At 43.1% G+C, this 22035-nt stretch overlaps 1 protein-coding gene across 1 annotated transcript in view; it reads left to right on the top strand.

Moving 5' to 3' along the window:
* Positions 1 to 16391, top strand: part of BRSK2 (BR serine/threonine kinase 2) — a 324717-nt gene extending 308326 nt beyond the window's left edge. Inside the window, exon 19 of the mRNA XM_068398802.1 lies at positions 16216 to 16391. Within this exon, the coding sequence (XP_068254903.1) occupies positions 16216 to 16391 (176 nt within the window). The remainder of the gene's footprint in view (positions 1 to 16215) is intronic.
* The last annotated feature ends 5644 nt before the right edge of the window (positions 16392 to 22035 follow it).

The following is a 22035-nucleotide window of genomic DNA, read 5'->3' as shown; positions in this document are numbered from 1 at the left end:
TGTTTTCCTCCAATGCCTTTGCACAAAAGAGTAATAGAAACAGCTGGTGGATAGGGACATGCAAAAGCCATCTGTGATCATTCATAGGGTATCAATTTTTATTTCTTTTATTTCTAATATTTTCTTGCCTCTTTGGGCTTTCTTTTTAAGTGTGAGGTGCTGCATATTCTTATTTTTTCCCATTTTCCCATGTTCTGGGCAATCAGCAATACTGAAATAGCCTTTATAACTTCCTTGTAATAGGTTTTCTGTTTCTTTATTATATTTATTGGCTTTGTGTCAGATTTTAACCATTTAACCATCTCAAAGTTCAGAGCACCTTAGTGTTACTGCTGGAAATGCCTTTCATCAGCATAAACAAATGTTCAGAGACCATATCCAGCTTCAAAACAGGGCAGTGCAAATTCTTCTTCATTATGTGTATCTTCTGTATATGCACCCAATCTGTCTTACTGTGTTGGTGTACGTCTCAAAAAGCAAAACATGTTTGTGTGACTCAAAAAACTTTGCTAGAATATTGATCTGTGAATTCTGGGTATTCATCTTTATGGCTCACAAGAGCTGCAGGTTGGCTAATTTGCTACAAAAAATTAGTAAGAAACTTACGGTTTCCAAATGTGCAAAGGATTTTATCAAGACAGAAAAGGGAGTAAGGAGCAAATGAAGTGCTTTGCAAGGTAAACTTCCAGCTGCAGACTCAAAACTGGGCAATACAAATGTCAGTTTGGAATTTGACTGCAAGTCAGTTTTATCCGGGGCTCATACAGGTCCTGGGTTTATCTTGTTTCCTGAATTCTTGTGCAGTCCTTTATGTCTTACCACTCTTGTAGTGTCTGGGGCAATTACTTGATCTTGCTGTCATGGTTCACAACTACAAAAGGTGCCATGTAGTGCCTGGCTGGATTGGCAGAGCACTGGTTTTTTGCTAAACAGCTTTAGTATTATTACTGAACAAACCTCATTAAAATTAACTGAGTAGTCCCAAAATAAAGCATGTAGAAAGAAGTCCAAGCTCTCCAGAGTTTTTATAGGAGAACAGTGCATTTCAAATAAGCACCCAAACACCAGTGAATTCCAATCTAAATTATAACTGCCTTGGACCAGAGGAACTGCTGCCTCCCTTGACATCATCTCCCTTAATGGAAATGTTTATTGGGGACTATGAGCATCTGGCAGGAGATGCTCAGTGCTTTCTGGGATCCAGCCCTGGCTTTGGAGATCTCAGAGGAGCAGCTGTTCGGGTGAGACTTCCTGGGCTGGTACAAGTCTCAGTCTCAGAGGTATCAGAAGCATCACAAACCAGGCAGCTTGATTGTGAAATTTTTGTAGGTCAGAAACACAAAAATTAAAGAAAAAAAGAAAATCAGGAAAGAAAATTCAGCAGAACTCTGGCATTTTTTAATGGATTCAGAGCTTGTTTGGCCTTTTGAAGGAAGGTCTTACTTTAACCAAAGGATTTGCCATCTGTTAGTGAACTGAACTGGGTGTCATTTATGAGAGTGTCTGTCAAATCCAAAGTGTGAGTGACTGCCAGCAATCTCTATGAAATAAGGAATTGCCTTATCATCAGAAGGATTGAGATCTGACACTGCCACAATGTTTTAATTAAAAAATCAAGCAGCACACATTAAAAATGCAGTTACATGACCCATCAACACTTCTCAGACAGCTAAAGGCCTTTGGACCCTGGCTTTATTCACCTCACATAACACCTGGATCCCAGTCACTGGGTTATGGATTATTACCCATGAGCAGAAGCTGACTGCCAAGAATCTAAGGCTTTCTAATTAGAATGAAAATTCTACTTTAAAATGATGAAATATTTTTTCATATAGAGTATTTACTAAAGCAGATGTTACAATATGATGGAAATGAAAGAAGTATTAAAGTAATTATTATAACAGAGAAGCTGAAGGCATATTAACTCTGTTAATCTTTCAAGAGGTGCAGTATGAGCTACTGTTTCTGGTGTGCTCATATTTGCTATGTCTTAGGAATGGGGGAAAAACAACCTGATCGTGTCTTGGAAAGACATTGAAAATAAAAATAAATTCCTGCACAGTTCCTGGGACTGACCATGGCAGTATAGAGAATGCAAATTATAGTTGTGCATATAAGTTTTAAGAAAGACAACTTAGAGGTTTTATTAGTGTTCCTTTTATATTTTTCCATGGTCTTATATTTCAAAAAAGGGTTTGTGTTTTTCCTTATCCATCAAAACCAATCCTATAACCTGCAAATTTAGTTTTTTAGGAACAAAATGGGATACAGAGCCCAAGATGTTACACTGTCAAAAAGCCTATGTTACAATCCTTTTTCCTGTTGTAGAACTGTTAGTTCTTATCACACAATTAATGCTTGTAGACCTGTTACACAATTAGCTTTAAAAGAAATACTAAAAAGAGCTATGCTGATTGCAAGTGACTTAGAAACAAGACAGTATTCTGAAGTATTAACTTAAGGAGACGTGATTATTTTTAATTTGTTAAAATTAACAAGGAAACAGAAATACCAATTTCAGGAGAATCTTAGTAAACCAGCCACAATGTTCACCTACTCTGACATTATCTGAATACTACCTTTTTTGTTTCCAGACTGCTAGTTACTGTGTGGCCAGTCAGTCTGGATACACTCGAGGGAGAAGTTCCAGGTGTTGGGAGGTGGGAGTCAGAAACAATCTTTTGGTCATATTTGAGACTTTCATTGCTCTTATGTGTTTTTTCAAAGCATAAGTAAGTTCTGCTAACGATTGGGTGAATGCTCTGAGCTCTGCCACTGTAGATCTGTATTACACTGCATTACAACAAGGTGTAGTTGACTCAGAGGGGGCTGGACAGGAACCACTAAAAGGGGTGAGACAACAAACTTCTCCAAGTTATTAAAGAAAAAAAAAATACAAACTTGTGACTGTGACTTCTGGTCATTGACTCAATCAGCAGCTGTAGGCACTTCTTAAACCTGTTAGGCATCGTCAGGGAGAAATTTATTTTGGGAGCTTAATCTGCCTTCACTCAGTCAGATGAGCCCAAAAATTTCAAAGGCAGGTAAACTCCTGGCCTTTCTGACATCTCTGATACCTTGTTCCAGTTCTTGAATCCTCCCTTCTCCTTTACATCCTTCCTTTTCCCCCTTTTTCTCAGTCTTGTGCCTTTCTGAGATACCTTCCATGGGTATCATCTGCTATTGACCTCTGCCAGCCCGCCTCTAACCTAGGGGATGGAAAGCATATAACTGCTGCTTAGATGCTTTGACCAGTGTCACTGGACCAAGCATCTGCCCTCTCTACTCTCTGCTTTCCCAGATGATCTATGCAGCACAGTCCTGGCTGCATCAGAAAACATACATATCCATGCTCTTCTAGCATGGGTTCAGCTTACCCAAGCATATCCAGCACCCCTTCCCCCTTTTGAAATTACTTTTCTTGGTATTTAATGGGAGGAATGCCGAGAAATGATCCTTCCCCCTCTCCTGCAGACTTTTCAGTAGATAGGGAGTAGTTAGAGCTTCCTAGCAGTTAGGGATTTTCAGCATACGTGTCCATGTTTCGAAGAAGCCTATTTCTTGAATACCCGGGCGTTCACTGAGAGGACAGCCAAGAGGAGATCTGAGGCTGAACTGAGTGCTTTAACTGTTAGCCACTTGCTCAGCAGCGAGTGGGTGCTCCACGTTGCCCAGCACTCGTGGACACAATGATTTAGATCCCAAATGCAAGGGAATCCTGTCTGACAGCAGCAGATCTGGCTTGCCAGCAGGTTCCACATGGAAGCATCCAGGAGGGCTGGTCCTTTCTGCTTTAAAGCTGACATGTAGAGCTCCTTCTGCTTATCACACCTGAGTAAGAAGCACTCAGAGACTGTGGCAATGGGAGCGATGCACAAAGTGGACAGTAATTTCTTAGGGCCAGATTCTGCCACCCTTTCCAGAAGTAATTCTATTGGCTGCGAATAGTGACACTGAAAGCAAGAGGAGTAAGAGACGACGTGAATGAGAGAGGCAGAGTTATGTTGAAGACTTAGACATTATCCTTTGGGGTCTAAAAGATGTTTCTGAGCTGTGTAAGTAGCCTTCTTATTCCATGTCCAATAGCACAGCGCTGCATTTCCTCCCTCTCTCCAGGTTTTTGATGTACATAGATCAGCTGTCTCGGCATTTCCTGGCTGTTGCAGGCTAACTTGCAAAGCTGGCCAGGTGAAACAATGTATTCAAGGCTTTTAGTTTGCTACTGTGGTGGCACAGTGTATTTCCCACATCTCATAAACATCTATAGCTATGACAAAGAGGTGAGTGGAAGCAGCAGGACTGAAGCAGCGTCCATGCTCAGTCACAGGACCAGGTTTGCTCTGGCATACGGTGGGTGGCAGAATTTGGCCTGGGTTGTGTAAAGACCAAGATGTGTATATGTTTCCTGCTTCAGGTAATAATGTGCTAAGTTACTACTTTATGCACAGAGGTGTGGAAACCTTTTTTTATGTTTTTCCCTCCCTCCCTCCTCTTTCCGTTCTGTGATCCAGACACCACTAACTGTATGGAGTTGATGACTGGCAGACTTTCCAAATGTGGTAAGAACTTCCTTCCCTTCTGCCTTTTCTCCTTCCCCAGCCCCTGCTGAGCAACATAATAACGCGCCGTCCTTTCCCTTCCACGTGTTCCCCTTCCCTATCCCTGCTCTCCCACGCTCTTTTCAAGGCTACCCACCCCGTAACAGCACACTATGTCTTTCACTTACCTGGTGGACACAAGCATATACCCCTTATTCTGTTCCTCCCCATCAATGCACAGATGCACAGGCTCCACCACAGCTTTCCCCTTCATAGCACAAGTATGTGATGTTGCACTTGAGATTCCCTCCCTCACTGTAACCCAAGCCAGTGATTTTCTTTTTATTTCCTGGTTTTTTTTCCTCGTTTGTTTACTTGCTGCTTTTGATTCATGATTCTTCAGTCCCTTTTCTGCAGTGAAGCTGAATGCTCCCCTGCTAGCTGCTGGCTCCCTTGGTTTCCTGCTATTTATTGAGACAGGATTGCTATGTTATTTAATTCCCTTTTGCATCCACTCCCTTCTTCCCCAGATATCCTTGGGGTAAGACCCTTTTAAACCTTTCATAAGACACACTGTATATTATCTGTCAGACATTTAGCTAGTGTAAATTGTCCTAGTTCCAGTCTGGTCTTGGGGAAGGATGTTGTGTCTCTAGCTGGAGGAGTAGTGAACCTACTGGAGATTCAGAATTTTGCTAGAAATGAGAAAAAAAAAGTTTCCTGCAAAACTTGCAGCTCAACTTGCTTGAGATTCTATGAATTTTGTCCTTTGTCTTCCCTCCTCCCTATGCACACATGGACTGTATTCTTTCTTTCATTACCTGTGCCCCTGCTGACTCCTCCAAATACAATAGTGGAAATACCCAAATACTATAAGAGAGGTTTTTGTCTTGTTACTTACGTCTTGTACAGAGAGGTTCTGTACAAGAGAACTCTTCTCTTTAGATTTCCATTCTGGTATCTAGGTTGAATTCAGGTATCTCTGTGAAAGGGAATACAAGCGGTTGAGGGTGATCACTGAGCTTGTACCGCTCTCCAGCTGGACCTGTGACTCCGGTGTCATCTCTTTGTAAACTGAGGGAAGTTGTTCTGGAGTTGTTGTTGAGTGTGTAACAGCAAAGGAGAATTGTCGTGGTGGAGATAATATTAGATTTATGTGTGTGTGACTGAGACAGAATTTGGCCCGTTTCCTGTATTTCAGATGATCTCTTTTCCTTAAGTTGCAGCTTTGCTGGTGGGAGTTTTTCCTTTGCTCTGAAAGGGGCTTGTTTGATTTCTTATTTGAATTTTCTGCATTATACCATTCTGGTCTCCTCATGAACACTCATTTAAGTTGTAGGCAGACCTCCAGCTTCTTCTTGAAGGTATCAGATGGCAAATCTCTCTTCTCCCTCAAGTTTTTGTTTTTTGCCTGGATCTGGCATTCACATCATACAAAAATACTGAAAAGCTGATTCTACTGATTGCTTGAAAGTTAATTGAGCTATACAGATAACCAGCCAGTACTCTTGAGTTCTCTAGATAGAGAGCATTACTGCTCACGCCCAGTTCAGGTAGGCCTTCCAGCTGTCACAATGTCAGCATCAATCCAACAAGCAACAAAGAGGACAAGGTGAAGGCCAGCAGGGAGACTATTTTGTGGCAGCTACAGCACAGATAGAGCACATATATATATATCCAGAGAAGAGAAAGGATGGGTTATAGGGGCTTAGTGGAGCTGCTTCCTGTTGCTTCATATTCCTGTTGATGTGCTCACAAACACCATAAGCAGTGGTGACTGCACCATGCTGAATTCCACCCTCCTGTATGAGTGAAGAGGTATTTCATGTGCAAGAGAGCTCACCCACAATTTAGACAGGGAAGCAAAAGGGAGCCTATTATTGGCAAACTGTCTTTTATGACTTTGAGGACAGGGAACCCTCTGTGAAGTTGACACAATGTTTATCTAGTAACAACAAATAGTGTAAGAAAAAATATATACTATGTATTTTTTTGACCTCAGATAAGCACAGGGGGTAATTTTTGCCAAAGAGTTAACACTGGAGCAGGAAGAGCTAATCAGATGCTTTATGCCTGGCTCAGCCATGTGAAAGCTCTGGTGGGAATGAGGAATATCTTTTCACCCACTAGAAACCATTGAATGTTGTAATTAACAGCAAGGCAAATTTATTTAGTCCTTTAAATGTTATCTCATCTTCTGCTAGCAGTGGTCATCAATCTGAGAAGTGATTTTGCATATAGCCATTGGCATTGAAAAACAAGTTAATGTTGAACAGCAGAGGTATGTCATAGGAGCTGCCAATACCCAAATGACGTAACAGCTTCTGTATCAACCCTACCTGTGCACACTAGAAAACTGCTGCCAACTCTTAATATTTCACAATAGAAAAAAATAATTTGGCTCATAATATAGTTGAAATGCACATTGGGATGGAATATTTTATTTTATGTTTCCACCCATTTCAGCAGGAAAATGGGCATTTCTATTGTCAGAAGGACTAAACTGTTTTCCATGAAGTCTTTCATATCTGTTCATAAAATTAAATTTACCTTGTAAAAATTAAAACCTTTACATTTAAAATGCAGCTGTAACCTGAGAACTGCCTGTAGGAGTGATACATTCTGACTTAGCTGATCTATTTCTTCTGTGTATATAGAGCCCAATCAGTTTAGTCACAAATAAGCTTTACCACTTATGTGCTGCTGTTAAGCCTTATAAAATCAACACAGCTGTAAAAGAACAAGCTGGATTCTGTTTCTTTTGAGGCAGGATTGAGAGAACTGTTTACTACCATCTAATCTGGTATTTATGTCTAGCTCACTGAAGAATAGGTTGTATAATTGTCAGTGACGTTCTAGTAGGTTCTGCAGAGCCTTTACATTAAAAAAAAATCAAGATAATACACAAACTGGAAAACCCTCCAGCTTCAACCACAAAGCTGGCAAGTAGAAAGCAAGTATCATTGTAGATTGAGCACATTGGATCTGGAGCCATTGATACACACCACACAGAAGCCCACAGTACCATTTCCATAGTCCTTGTTCAGAAAAGAGTCTGTCTTTACAAACTTTAATGACTTTAAGTCCTGTAAATAGTGAGCTGAGAATTTCTTTTGGTGGTTGTCTTAGTAGTAAAGCTGGTGTATAGCCTTTGATAGCTCCCCTTCCCAGCCATCCCCAGTTTTTTTGAGTCCTTATTAAGTATGTTTTGCTAAAGTGCTGGCTGCTGGCAGAAAGCTCTGAAAAGCCTGCCTTATTCTTGACTTTACCTTCTGAGAAACACTTAGCAGGGAGCTTGTAAACTTTCCAGTCTCCACACCGTAGCTGTCAGGGGCTGAATCTTCTTTCCAAGTAAGGCAATCTTTGCTTGTTGCTTTCCATCCTCATGACTCTCAGGAAAGTCTTCAGGTACATCAGTGGCACTTCCATGGAACTGAGTGATGATAAGAGGAGGAAAAGGTTAGTATGTATAACTAGTGCAGCCTCAGTCAAATCATGCTATCGTGTTAGGCACTGCACAAACATACTTTCCTGCAAAGTCTTGGACCATAACCCTGTGACAACAGGCTGGTCAGACCTCGTTTTTATTCTTAAACGTCCTGTGTTGCCACTTACAATTTGAAACCTTGATTCCTGGAACCAGAGTTAAACAAAAAGCTTTACGGATCCTTGTGTGTACCAGTGGCTATCACCAAAATTATCTGATCAAAGCAGAAGCACAGCAAATCCACTTGCCTTTCATATCTTTCCAATGTATCTCACTCAAATCTCTTGCTTCCAGTGTTTAGGACTTGACATAGCTTCCTATTCAGAGCCATCTGACCTTGTCCCCCAAGGCCAGTCATCCTCTGTGCACACAGAGCAATTGCACTGCAGTAAAGGCTTCTCTTCATAGCTCCTTGCAGTCACAGATTGATTCATACAGACGCAAGCCCATGTCAGTAGCATCCCAAGATACCTGAGAAATTAGGAGACGTTTTGTAATGTAAAACTGGTTACATCACATTTGGGTTGCAATTGCAGCATGTAGCTTTTTTGTGAGTGCTAATTTAGAGACTGTTGGTGTTACTAGCAGCAGCAAATATCTGGATTTGGTGCTTTTGGAAGTGATCCTGATCCATATTGGCATTAATTAGGGTAATCCTGTTTCTCACAAAGTAGCTATTTGGTGGAAGAGGAGGTTGGTTATTTGCATTCATAAAGTCGTAACTGATGGCAGAAATACTGATGCTGAAACCTGCAGAAAAAAACGTATGCTGCCCTCCCAGCTGAAAGGCTGTTCTCACCACTGTTACACTGTGAGGTAGTCAGAACAATGTTTTTTCTATTAGCATTTCTGAAAAATGTGCTGGCTACTGGTCTTTCTGAGCATGGCTGATTCTTCTGTCTAAATTGTGACCCAAATGAGAGATAAAAGGAAGACGACCCACCTGAAAGATCATATATTCATTCATAATTGGTGTAAGATAAGTCAGATTTTCCAAAAAGTTCAAGCCAGGTTTCACCGTTATCCTTGCCCATTCTACTAGTATCCTTTGCTGTCCAAATGGATGGCTGACTCCCCCCACACTGTAGTCATATCTCTTCATTCTAGTGTTGTGTTGGGGAGACATTTCTTTTCCAATTCATGACTCACGTTTTTGCACTGTAGAAGAAGATAGCAACAAAAATGGAAACTTGGTGCTGAAGATTAATCCAGATGTATTGAACTATTTGGTACATGTTAGATCCTGTTTTGACAGCTATGGCTAGATTTTTACTGTCCAATCTTTTCCTCTTTCTCTGTAATAATATCTAATGCAGAAAACACAGATATCTCTCTCTGAATTAAGATCACAGCATTTTATTTATGGCAGGCAGTGCTTCAGGACACTCCATGTGAATATTTGCTTGCTGTACTAAGCTAAATTTGAGATAGCCTCCCTGGAATATTAAATCATATTTTGAAGGGATTGATTGAGAGGAAATGAGGAGGCAACATTTCACCAGAATACATAGGTCGTTTCTCTCCTTAGTAACAGGTGAGAGAACTTAAAACCCATAAGATCATACTTGAACATCCATCTGGCAGGAAAGGACAAAATCATATTATTAAGTGCCAATACATTTCTGACATTTTTACAGAAAAAAAATTGGAATGAAGCAGCAGAAGTCTCTAAGAGAATGGGTAGCAGCAATACTATCATCTGCTGTGGCTTTATGAGTGTAGGTCATCAGCTTCCCCTCCCAGCACACGCTTGTGCAGGCAGATGCAGAGAATTCTTGGGCTGAGTCCTTTAGCAGCCAATTTGCCAGAACAGCATGATTCCACAACAGAATCTGGCATCTCATCATCCTACCACTATCCTTGCCTGCTCGTTCAGTGCCACCAGCTGTCCAAACGAATGTATGATTCCCTCCTCTCTGTCATCATGTCTCCTTTTTTGAATGTTATGTGGTGGTGCTGGATTGGCTACAGGTATTCCTCAGTAATGGACATGTTTGTTTTCTGATTAATTACTCATGCCTTAGCTCTGCAGAAGGTAGCAGCAAGGAAATATGCTTCATCTATTTGGGTCTTTGCTGCCTGTGTTCACCACTATCTAAGTCATTACCCAAGAACTACCTGTCTCAGTTATATTGTCTGTGACAGGAGAGGCTGAACTGGATCTCAGCTTCTCTGCATGTGTATGAGAGAGAGAGAGAAAATGTGCAAGACAGAAGCAGAATGGCCATCTGGATGCATCTGGCTAGTCACAAATATTGGGCCACCCTCATGCGGAGGAGACGGAATGTTTTAGGGGAGTAAGAACAAGGATGGGTTATAGAGCATTTAAATGCCAGGTTGGTTGTTCAGATCTGCCCAGGTGTGTAGCAATTTAAAGTTCCCACCTTCTGCTGGTAGCACTGACACCCGTGCTAACAGTGTGTGATAATCTGAGTAGTTCCTACCAGCAGTCTGTTTCTGCAAACAGTTTTCACCTGGCATTTTTACTGGCAGAGGCAGAGTCTAAGGACTCTGGAAAAAAAGATCTGTTGTTACCTTTGGAAGTCACCTTTCCCAGTTGCAGTTCAGGTGTTCTGCTAAGAAACTGGAGTTGTTCTGTGGACTGTCTCCTTTTTCTAGTCCTAAACTGAAATGAAATCAAAACAACTGTCCCATTAGGTAACTAACGGGGGAAAAAAATAAATGGGAAAACTTTTTCTGGTCAACCTGTTGTGACAACTTATAAATCCAGTAAAAAACACATCCCTGTCTCTTGAAATGCTTTCCTGACTTCCTGTATTTTTAGACAAGTACCCATCTGAGCATTTCTGCAGTTTCCTCAGCTCACTTCAAGTGGCATAGCATGGGTTCATAGACTAGGAGGAAGTTCTGTGTGATGGCCTCCAGCAAGACATTGCAATGGCCTTTCTGTCACCCTTCTCCAGTCTAGAGGGAAGCTTCATACATCCAACCATTAAAGGAGCAAAAAATTCTTTCTGTAGCCTTCTTCAGTAGTCAGTGAGCTCGTTGAGGCATCTCTCTGATTTGTATTTGTACAATGCCTAGGCTAGGGGCTCTTTAGTCTGGAGGAAGACCTCTGCATGATATTACAACTAAACAAAGAGGAATAGGCCACTTTTATCTTTCTGTCATCCCTTTCACTGCATATACTCTTGGAGTCGGTTCTATATGTTAAGTCTTCTGTTTTAGAAAGCAGAAGGGACTCTGACAACAGAAACCAAGCAAACAGGCAAAAAATGCCTAGTCCTAACAAAGAGGACTACAACTCTGTCAAAGCAGCAAAATGGATTTGAAAGGGAATGGATTATCACCCATGAAGAGAGTGTTTCAATGCTTTATGTGAAAGGAGTTGGAGTTTTGTAACCTGATTCACTGAAACGACAGCTGCTATCAAAATACAGAGCAAGCTAGGGATGAAAAGACAAGGGGTAAAGAGCAAGGAATGAGTATAGGAAGAAAACCTCAGTAGCAGAGGCAGGCAGAAGACAGAGGGGATGTGAAAGCAACAAGGGAAGGAATATGGGAAGTCAGGTTGACAAAGGGTTTCTGTTTCCAGTGGAGACCTATCTTTTCCCATTCACTTTCTCCCAAAGCCTAAGTTAAAAATGCAGAAATCCAAAATTTCTCAGGCTATACAGAAAGGAAAGGCAGAGGATAATCCCATAGATGGGATATTTGTTTTGTGCAACTTCGTGTTCAACACCACAAAGATTAGTGCATTAAAAATACATAGACTTGAGAGAGATGGTTTCACAGAAGAAGAAAGTGCCTCAGGGTTTGCTTCCATTAAGTCAATGGGAATGTTGCTATTTGCTTCAATGAAAAGAGGACCAAGTCCTTATCTGACTGTATTAAAATGTTACAAAACAGCAGGCTCTAATCAGTGCCTGAAGCCTCCAGGCTTGTCCTGAGGCTGCTTACTCACCACCTCCTGTTATTTTCCATGAGCACTCTTAGGGTCTTTGCAAGGTCAGGGCAGAGTTTTTGCAAGGTCAGAGCAGGGTCTTTGCAAGGTGCATCCTTTCCTGGTGTCACTTCTGGTGCCTGGAGTGAATCATTTTCTCTTTCCTCTCTTACCTGGGTGCTCCACTTTCACTTTGCTTCTCAAACCTGTGACACCACTGGGGCTAGGTCAATGTCAGATAGACTTCCCAAGAACAGCAGATGAAATACTGAGGACTGTGAGGGTTGATACAAGCCACCTGCCCAGTTTCCTTTTATATTTTTGTGTCTGCCTCCAGCCCTGTTTCTTCCTTTTAGTGCCTGTTGTATTCAGATGCATTCACAGTTTTAACTTCTTTCGTGATATTTGGCCATGAGAGTGCTGCACACAGGTGCCACAAACCAGTGCCTTCTCCGTAAATGTATTTCTCTAGCATCCCTTCAATACATGACCCTTTCATAAGCTTCAGTGCTTGTTTTCAAACCCATTCCCCTTCCCCATCTTGCAGCATACAGCTCCTTGGTCTAACTCAAAAATGCACATATCCATGTCCTCCTAATAGATGTAAACCTAATGCTCTGAACCTCCCCTCCTGCCTCTGATCCTTCTCACGGTTTCTCACCCTTGCTACCCTTCACGCCTTCTTTGCTCTGTGTTGATGAACATTTGCTCTCAAGGGAAAAGAAGACCTTAGTTACAGATGCATGAAACACCAGGGAAGTTTTGAAGAATCAGTGAGCCAAACCTTCATCCCTGTCCAGAGGAAATGGGATGTCATCTCACTTTCTGAAATAAGAGAGGCAGCCTTTTTGAGGCCCCCAGATGGACTTACAGGTGTAAGAGCCTATCACACATTTTGCACTGAATGCTAGGAGTAGAAGATTGCTGAAAAAGCTGTTCTAATCCATCATCACCTGCATTTTCAAGTCTTGTTTTACTGGATGTGTAAGCCCAAAGGGAACTGAGAACTAAAGAGGAGCAACACCACGCACCATTTTCATGCTTCCAGCGTAGCTGACCCATGTTTACATATCTCCAGAGAAAAATGTAAGGACTCTTTGTCTAGACGAAGACCAATACCTAGACCAGCCCAAGACTGGGCTAACAAGCTGTCACGTAGACAACATCAGTGCAGTGATTGTCTGTATTGCTTGCTGTAGGATCAGTTCTTTCTTGACTGCAGGACAGGAGAGCATTATTACCTAGTATTTCATTACAAGTCCAGATGCTACAAAAGGCAAAGGAAGGAAAGGGTTAGTGAAATGGCCTATTTTATTTTTCAGTAGCTCTCTTTAAACATCCCTAAGGATTTCTTACCTCCCATTAAAATTTTACCTGAAAATGCTGATTGTAAGGAATCCAGTAGTGATACAGGCAAAGAAAAGCAGACTGTTAAATACTTTTGCTGCAGTAAATCTCCAGGCACTTGAAAGCCGGTAGGGCAAGGGGAAGAGAAAGGGTGGATGAAACAAGGGCTGCATATTTTAATAGGATGATTAAAAATCCTGTATCAGGACTCAGCAAATACAAGATATATACATATAATTTTTGAAATGTTTTGTTACTCCATTCTTGCAAGTTGTACTTTTGTCTACTGTTCCTGTCTACGTGAAAGCAAAAAACTTCCCCAATTCCTGCAGAGCCCTGCTTACTCTGCCCTCTTCTTTCCCTCTAAGCTTGTTGAATAAACTGCTCAGTTGAATAACTAGAGATATTCCCTTCCCCTTTTCTCCCAACCTAGCAGTCTTTCCCTCTCCAGCATTTTTTTTCAGTGCTCTTTTTCATTCTCTCTGCTGACTCCATTTGCTTATGAAGATGAGGGGTCCAAAGCCACATAAGAACGAGATCTGGCCACATTCCTGCATTCAAGGCTGAGTGTTTGCTTTCTTTTTTTCTTTCTTTGCGTTGAAAACGAGTATCCACCTAGAAGTAGAAATGAGTCTGAGCAGAGCATGCGCCCACACACCTAAAACAGTTTTAGGGTGACTTAGGGAAATCTCTGAAATAGCAGTCATAGATGTGGAAGAGGTATCCCCCTTCCAAGGCATTTGGATGCATGTGGAAGGAAGCAGGTGGAGCTCACAGAGGTCTGACCCCAAAACAACGGAGAGTTTGATAGCCCTTCTCTTCTTAGCCAGAAATTGAGATACGTGCTTTGTCTGGCTGTTTGTTTGGGCCCATGTCTAAGGCTTCAGTCAGTTACATGAATGATGCCCTTCCACAAACTAACAGCCATTTGCTTGTGGCATTGGTGTAACTGAATGCACAGACAGAACCAAGGCCAGCAGAAAGTTAACCACAAAGCAGCAAGTAGAGGAAGACAAGGAATGATCCTTCACTATATATGCCAGCCATTTGATTTTTCTCAATGCCTGTTAACATGCAGAGGAAACCAGCAACTACCTGGTTAGCACTGGGCAGGAAAAAAAGAGTAGCATATTCAGTTTTGCAGGGCACAAATACTATGTATTTCCTCTTTCTTTGTGTAAGAGCAGTTGATGTCTGTCTAGCATTTTCCATTAGAGAATGAGAAAGCACTCAACAAGCTCTTCAGACAAGTTACTGTGCACAGAAAGTACTTGCCTGCTGTAGTAACTGGTTTGCTTATGTTAGTAATGAAAGTGAAGGGAAATATAATACTACCAAGCCACTGGTGTCCACCACCTGTGGATAAATGGCACTCTCTGCTTGCTCCCGACTGAATGTTCCCATCTCAGGGACGAAAGGTTGCACTCTTCACAGCATGCCACAGCATTGGAAGGCAGATACAAGGAGCCCATTTCCTTCTGGGAGCTGGAGAATGAAATTACTTAGGTGGGATATAAATGATTTGAATTTGTTAGAACAATGGAGCCAACAGTCCCAATATTAACCCAATCATGGGGTTTTAATGATCACAAACAGGCATCACCTCCATGGTGTATGGTAGATAAAAAACACCTTCAATATCCATGTTCAGAGAATTTAGCGTGACATCTCCTATGTCTGATCAGAATTAATCCCCCAACCCAAGAAAATTAAAAGGGACTAAAAATGCTCCAAAAAGCCTACCTTTCCAGTAGTAGCTCGTCCCTTTCCCTCGGCAGCACCCCAGAGCCTTTCCTCAGGTATAGCCTTCCACACATCCTCTGACACAGGACTAGATCAACAGCATACAACCCTGCTGCCTGGAAGTCCAAATGGCATGAAAGATTGTGTTCATGTGCACAGTGCCCAACCCATGTTAATACTGCAACCTGTTCTAGCAGCTGGCTCAATGAGATACCTGTTCTAGCATGCAACTCTGTACCCCTGTCTGGCTCCTAACTCCACTGGAGTGAATGTCAGTATCATGGAGGCTGTATGGTAGAGAGAACATAAATTCAGGACAATGAGGAAGTAGTTCTTGACCCTGGTAGGTCCCAGAAATTGTTAGATGTATAACAGCCTGCTTCCACAATGCATTCAGCATCTTCAAGTCCAGGTACCTGTTGTAAGAAGGATCTGAAGGTACTTAGAAGCTTGCAAGTACAAGCCACAAACCACACATGCAGATGGCAATACTCATGTCAGCCGTAGCTTATTTTTCAAATGCCGTTTGCCTTGGAGCACTCAGGTGCTTCAGGCTTAGTGACTGAAAGGTGAGCAAGGAGATACTCAGAAAGAAATAAAATGCAAGCAAAGAGAGCCTAATGCCCGGTGCAGCCAGAGAGCTTAGCAAGGCTACAAAACAAAGCATCAATTGGCAACCACATACAAATACCCCGTGTTTGTAACAGCAGCAGTAAGCTGGGATTTGCCTGTATCCAGCATTACCTTCACTGATGTTTCAGTGTGGAGTGGCCAAGTGACTCCAAGTGATAGACTGAACTATTTCAGCCACATGGTACTTGTGTCCTCCTGCTAGGTGAGACAGCAATGCTCCCCCACTCAGGAGAAAACTAGGACCTTCCCCCTAGGTGCTTTATGCTCCCAGCCTCTTTATTTCTGTAGGTGTTCCATCCTAAACACTCTTTCTCTTCCTGCTCATTGTCTTCATCCCCCACACACCCCCACGCACGTGGCTCTGGATCTCCTCATCATGTTCTTCTCGTTAAAAACCCCATTGTTCATTTGTTTGTTTGTTCTCTCTCTCCTCTTTTTCTCTCTTTCCCTCTTGTTTTTTTTTCTTTCTTTCTTTCTTTCTTTCTTTTTTTGTCTCCTCTGTTTTGTGTACCCAGGCAGCCCATTGAGTAACTTCTTTGACGTAATTAAACAACTTTTTTCAGACGAGAAGAACGGGCAGGTGAGCCATCCCCCCGGCACGCCAACCAAGCATAGCGCAAACAGCAAGCGGAGCGATTCCGGTTCTAATGACTATGGGTCTAGAGGAGACAATAAGTACCCTGCTGGCAAAGACAAGGCAAAGATGGTCTCATCAGTCGGCCTACAAGACCAACCTTAAATAAACACATAAAAAATTAAATAACTTAGAAAAAAAAAACAAAAACAAAAAAGCAAGAAAGAATGAAAGAATATTCCTTAGCAAGCTAGCCTCTAAACTAGAAGGATGTATATACCTTGCCACAACAGTACAAAACTGTCTATAGACAAATTTTGTATGAAGGAATGACTGTATATATATACATATATATATTTATATATGATATATAATATATATCTCAGAAACAAACACAAAAACAAACGAATGAAAGAATGAAAAGAAAAGAAAGAAAAGAAAAGGTAGCACAGATGACAAACCCAGTTCACCAGATCTTGGGTTGTGGTTTTTTCGATTGTTTTTTTTTCTCCCTTTTTTTGAATGTTTTGCTTTTTTTCTCCTTCCTGATTTTTTCGGTTTTTTATTATTATTATTATTATTATTATTATTATTATTATTACTTTTTGTTTTCTTTTCTTTTGTTTCTTGTTCTGTTCATGCTCTCTCTGTGTTTCTGACGACACCACTTGTTTCCGCTCTGCTACCAGGAATTATCCCGAAAAGTTAACATGTCAGCCACGGCTTCACCTTCTGTGCTCTGCGGACACTTGTTGACGGAAGGCAACCGATGTAGACTGTCCAAGGACCAGTCCTGTTTGAGGTTCCCAGCCTCCCCTCTCCCTTCAGGAAGTGGGCTTCTCCCCCACTTCTCCCCAAACACCTCCCCAGTGCACGCCATTTTTTATCTTTTTTTCTCTCTCTTTTTCTTTTTTTGGTGCTCCACAAGAGAGATCTGCTCAGTTACGGGATTGCAGAGTCTGGGCTGACAGGAGGTTGCAAATTATTGGAAGTGAAACCTTTACCCTTGGCAACTTCTGTCCGCACAGGTGAACTCAGCCCGGAGGGGAAGGGTGTGGGGAAGGAGACGGGTGTAGCGGGAGCGCAGTGTTTCATGAATCCAGAGTGCGTTCTCATCAGAAACCAGGAGCAACTCAAAACTAAGCGTTGAACCAAGACAATATTGGGGAGCTTCATCACGGGATTTTTCTTAACCTTCTTTTTCTCCCCACCACCTTTTCCTTTTTCTTTTGCCCCCCTTTTTTTATATATACATGTATATATGTGTGTATATTTATATATAAATATACATACATACATACATATATATACAAAATAATTGTTTTTTTTATACTGTATCATTTTGCTTTTTGACCTGCTGGAAGGGGAAAGGAGTAAACTTAGGAGGGAGAGGGGGTTCAGTGAAAAAACACATACAAACAAAACATTAAAACTTAGGGAAAAGGCAACTTCTGGTAGCAAAGAAGAGGGACAAGACTCTGCCAAGGACTGTCTCTCCCACCACCAGGCACAGTTGCCGCTGCTGCTGCTGCTGCTCCTCCTTCGACACCTTCCTCCCCACCTGTCAACTCCCTGCCACTGTGCCACCGCGCTGGGACCTTCTCCAACCAGCTGGATCCTCCACCACACCCTGCATTTAGAGGCAATTGTTGTGTTGCTAGTGCTGCATTGATATCAGTATTATTATTTCTTTAAGTTACCAGTTTCATTTGTTGGCTTGGGTGATTTTTTTCTTAAAAAAAAAAAAAAAACCAAGAAAAAAAAAAGATGATTAAGAGGAGGAAGAAAAGAGACTTGACTTGGGTTTTATTTCCTCTGTGTGTGTGTGTGCAAATCACTGGCACTTAGTTCATCAGAGCAAGACAAGGTGGAGTCAGGGCAATGGGAGACTTAATCACGAAGCTACTGTAAACTTTAAAAATTACTGCAAGATATTTTTATAAAGTTTTTGTTTCATTTTGTTCTGTTTTGAAGGGGAGGAGGGTGGGATTGGGTGGATGGGGACCTTTTTTTTTGTGTTTCAGTTATTAGGTCTTGGTTATTTATATATACATATATATATATTTAAAAAAATAAGCTGTTAGATATATCTTCTGTTTAATAACTGTGTAGAGGCAACATTGATTCCTATTTATTTTGAGGAGGAGGGGGAAAAAAGACACAGAAAACCCGTAAGTGTTCATCTTGTGACTTTGAGAAAGAAGAATCGCACCTTTTTTCCTCCTCCTCAAGAGTTATGTGACCAAGTGTAACTTATTCTGGCCCAAGCTCAAAGGTTAAACAAACACACAAAAAACACGTGGTTTTATGCGTGGAAGACAAAACGCAGTGAGAAGTACTTCTTGACTGAGATTTTAAGAATGTAGGCTTAGCATTAGTGTTCGGCTCTTTTATGACCTTCGATTGCTGCTCGTTGGGTTCCTATGGGTGTATGTTGTATCGCAAGATTATTTTTTTTTAATGATAATGTTGGATGAGTTCTTTTTTGTTGTTGGTGGTGGTGTTGGTTTTTTTAATCATTTTTCCCCTTCTTGGACCAGTTTTACTTGTACATAGGTTTGAAGATTAAAAAGAATTTTTAAAGACACAACTGGGGCAAAGACCTTTGACTTTTGCCCCGTTTCCCCATTCCCCCAAATGGGAGGGATTTATTTTATGTTTTTGTTTTATTTATTTATTTATTTTCCCTGTTCTTGAATTTTTCTCTCTCGTATTGCTGTGTGCATGTCAGACACCGGGGGGTGATGGCTGGGAGGGGGGGGAGGCAAGGGTGCAGGAGAGGGGGGCAGTTTTAATTGCATGACATTGCTGTAAATTAGTCTCTTTTGCTTTCGTTGTCTTTCCTGCCTCCGCCCTCTCTCTACTTCTCCTCCGAGCTCCCCTCCCATCACCCCCGTCCTTCTTTTCCCTCTTTTCTCTTCCCTTGTGTATAGATTTTGATGCTTCTGTTACATTGTACCTCTACAAAAGGCTGGGATTTCAATACAAAATAATAATAATAATTTAAAAATACCTATATCAGCAAAACCCATGTGGTACAAGCAGGAAGGGGATTACTTACACAAGATATAAGAATAAATGAAAGCAATACCTCTTGTTATCCTTCCTATTTTGTACTTTGAAGACACACACGCACGCACACACACATATACAGACACAAACTGACATTATTTAATGGTTTAAAATGGACAAAAAAATCTGATGTATCCCTTGTTAAATAACTGTGAGCAACTTTAGTTCAAAAACCAATAAATTCATTCAGTAAAGATACTAGCTGTTGGGTGTCCTGTTTATGTCCACAAAAACGAACTTCTCGCCAGTGCCAGACACTGTAAGTACCATAGTACGGCTTTCTACACCAAAGGAGCTGAAGATGGCCGGCACATGAGGCAGCATCCTCCCAGCTGTGGAATTAACGTTGTCTGCCTGCAGCGCTGGGGTCCGTAGTGCTGCACCCAGCGTGCTGCACCCTCACAGCACAGACATGCCACGTACGGGCGAAGAGCAAGGACAGCTCAACCCCGTAGGCCTGGTTTTCCACAGTAAGGTGTTGAAAAAGATTAATCCAAATTACAGAGCAATCGTACACCCCCTAGATCTGATCTGGGGGGAAATCACTGTGCCCAAAACTGTTGCAGCTTGTGATCATGTTCGTCTCTAACCTGAGCTTCTCACGTTGCTTCCAGATTTAGCATAGGAAGGATTTCTCCACCCTCCCCGCCTGAAACACTCAGTCACATACATTTGAAAAAGCTTATCAGGTATGTCTCTGGCTTGAGTTGGGTTTGGGGACGGTTTTTTGCTGGCTGGTCAGTCGGTTCGCACGGCTGCTGGCCTGTCACCCCTCTCTCTGCTTTCAGGGGTTCACCATTATGCTGGAGCTGTAACTTCTTCCAGGTTACGGGAGCCTGGCAACCCGCTGCTTGGGCTCAGCGGTGCGGCTGGTGCATGCCCCAAGACCTGCGTGGGTGCTCCCCTGCGCGGCTGGGGTGCACATGGCAGGCCCAGGCCCAGGGCAGGTCTGCGGCGCCATCCCTGAGGGCGTTCGGGCCCCCAGCCCTGCGCTCACCGCGCCCCAGCAGGGTCTCCTCTCGGCCTGCGCCGTGCGAGGCCCCGACACAGCTGCCCCAAAGCTGGGCTGCGGGGGACGATTGCTGCCCAGGGAGGGAGACTCCTTGCGCGTGGCACCGGGAGGCGGGCAGCGACTGTGGCGGCGGCTCCCGGGGGCCTGCTCGGCCTGGCCCAGCCTGCTGGAGGGCAGCGAGCGGAGCAGGTAGGGACCATGGGGAGCGTGGGGCATCTGCGGGCCAGGCCGGGGCAGCGTGGGGAGGGCGTCGCGGCGAGGCGCCGTCTGGAAGGTTCCGTGGTGCCGCCCCGGCCGCGGGGGAGCTACAGCGAGGTGAGGGCGTTGGGGCTGTGCCTGGGGCTGGGGGGCACGGCCTGTGGAGCCTCCCACTGTGACGGGCAGGCCCCGGCGGCTGCCACCCCGCGAGGGCAAGCTGTGGTGTCCTTTTGCAGGCCCTGTTAGAGTAAGCAAGAGGAATAGTTGCCACCCCAGCACCTCCTTCTTGTTGTGGCCACTGTTTGGGGCTGTAGCCCATCTCCACGGGGTGCAGCTGGAGTTGCTGCCCAAGGGCTTGTTTCCTAGGCCTGCGATGTCAGCCTCTCCCACTGGGCAGTCTTGTGAACCGTGGCGTGCAGGGCGGGTGTGTGCACTGGCAGGGAAAGGGTGCATCAGAGATGCTGGGAGCAGTGCTGTAGCTAGCATCTTTCAGGGGTGTCATGAGGATGGTTGCGGCTGTGGCATCTTCCACAGGTGTGTATCAACCTCTGGAGCTCTTGTGTTGGAGTAGCGCAGATGTGGATAAAGCTCTGAAGCTTTCCAGGCAGGGGTGATAGAGGAGGTGCTTCACAAGGACATCCCTTCTGCAGCAAGGTCTCAGCAGGGTGCGAGGCTCACAGCTGTAGCAGACCTTTTCCTGGGCAGTTGTGGTTCTGGCAGGCAGTGTCTGTGGGAGTTGGCATTCGTGTTAGCACCAGCTGCCATGGTAGGGTGCAAAGGCGTGCACTGCAGGCGGCATCCCATGTGGATGCAGGAGGGACACAGTTGTGCTGGAGGTCCCAAAGGTGTTTGTGCTGGAGGGGCAAAGGGCACAGGGGTGCAATCGCTTCAATGTCATGCATGTATTAATGCAAAATACACTCTTATCTAGGAAAAAGCCAGAGTGGTTTTAAGGTCTTTGGGAGATCTATTGGTCTGCTAAAACCAAAGGAGAGGGAGGAGCAGAAGCAAAGATTTGATGACAAAGATTAAAAGATGAGGAGAATCACAAGTGCTGCAGGTTTTGGTCTCTGTAACACTGGAAACCCAGAACTGGGAACTAGCTGTGTGTCATTTCCAGCTCTGAAAGCTAAAGGATGTGCTGGGATGGAGTGTAATACAGGGGAATGGGATTTAGCGGCAATGTGGCAGCAGGTGTATGCTGCTGCTGTATCTGTTTCTCTCTTCCTATGTTTTCAGAAATGTTCATAAACTTATATGCTCTTTTTATGTCTGCAGTAGTATTCACAGTTAGGGTCCCCAGTATTGCTAATTATGGTCTCCAAAAGCTATAGAAGAAAACACTGAGCTTGCAAAGTGAAGGACCTTATGTTTAGGGCATACCCACATTTATTCTGCCTTCTTGTCTAGCCATGTTGTAACACGGTCTCTAGCTACGTGGTGGTGTATTATCATCTGTAGGGCATAGGAGGGACTGTGCTTCTGAGTGAATTGAGTTTATATTTAAACTGTTCTCTGCAAAACACT

The sequence above is a fragment of the Nyctibius grandis genome, chromosome 4 (genome assembly GCF_013368605.1).
Source record: "Nyctibius grandis isolate bNycGra1 chromosome 4, bNycGra1.pri, whole genome shotgun sequence".
Taxonomy (NCBI): Eukaryota; Metazoa; Chordata; class Aves; order Nyctibiiformes; family Nyctibiidae; genus Nyctibius; species Nyctibius grandis.
Note: the sequence above shows the minus strand (reverse complement) of the source record. Positions and strands in the feature narration are given on the sequence as shown.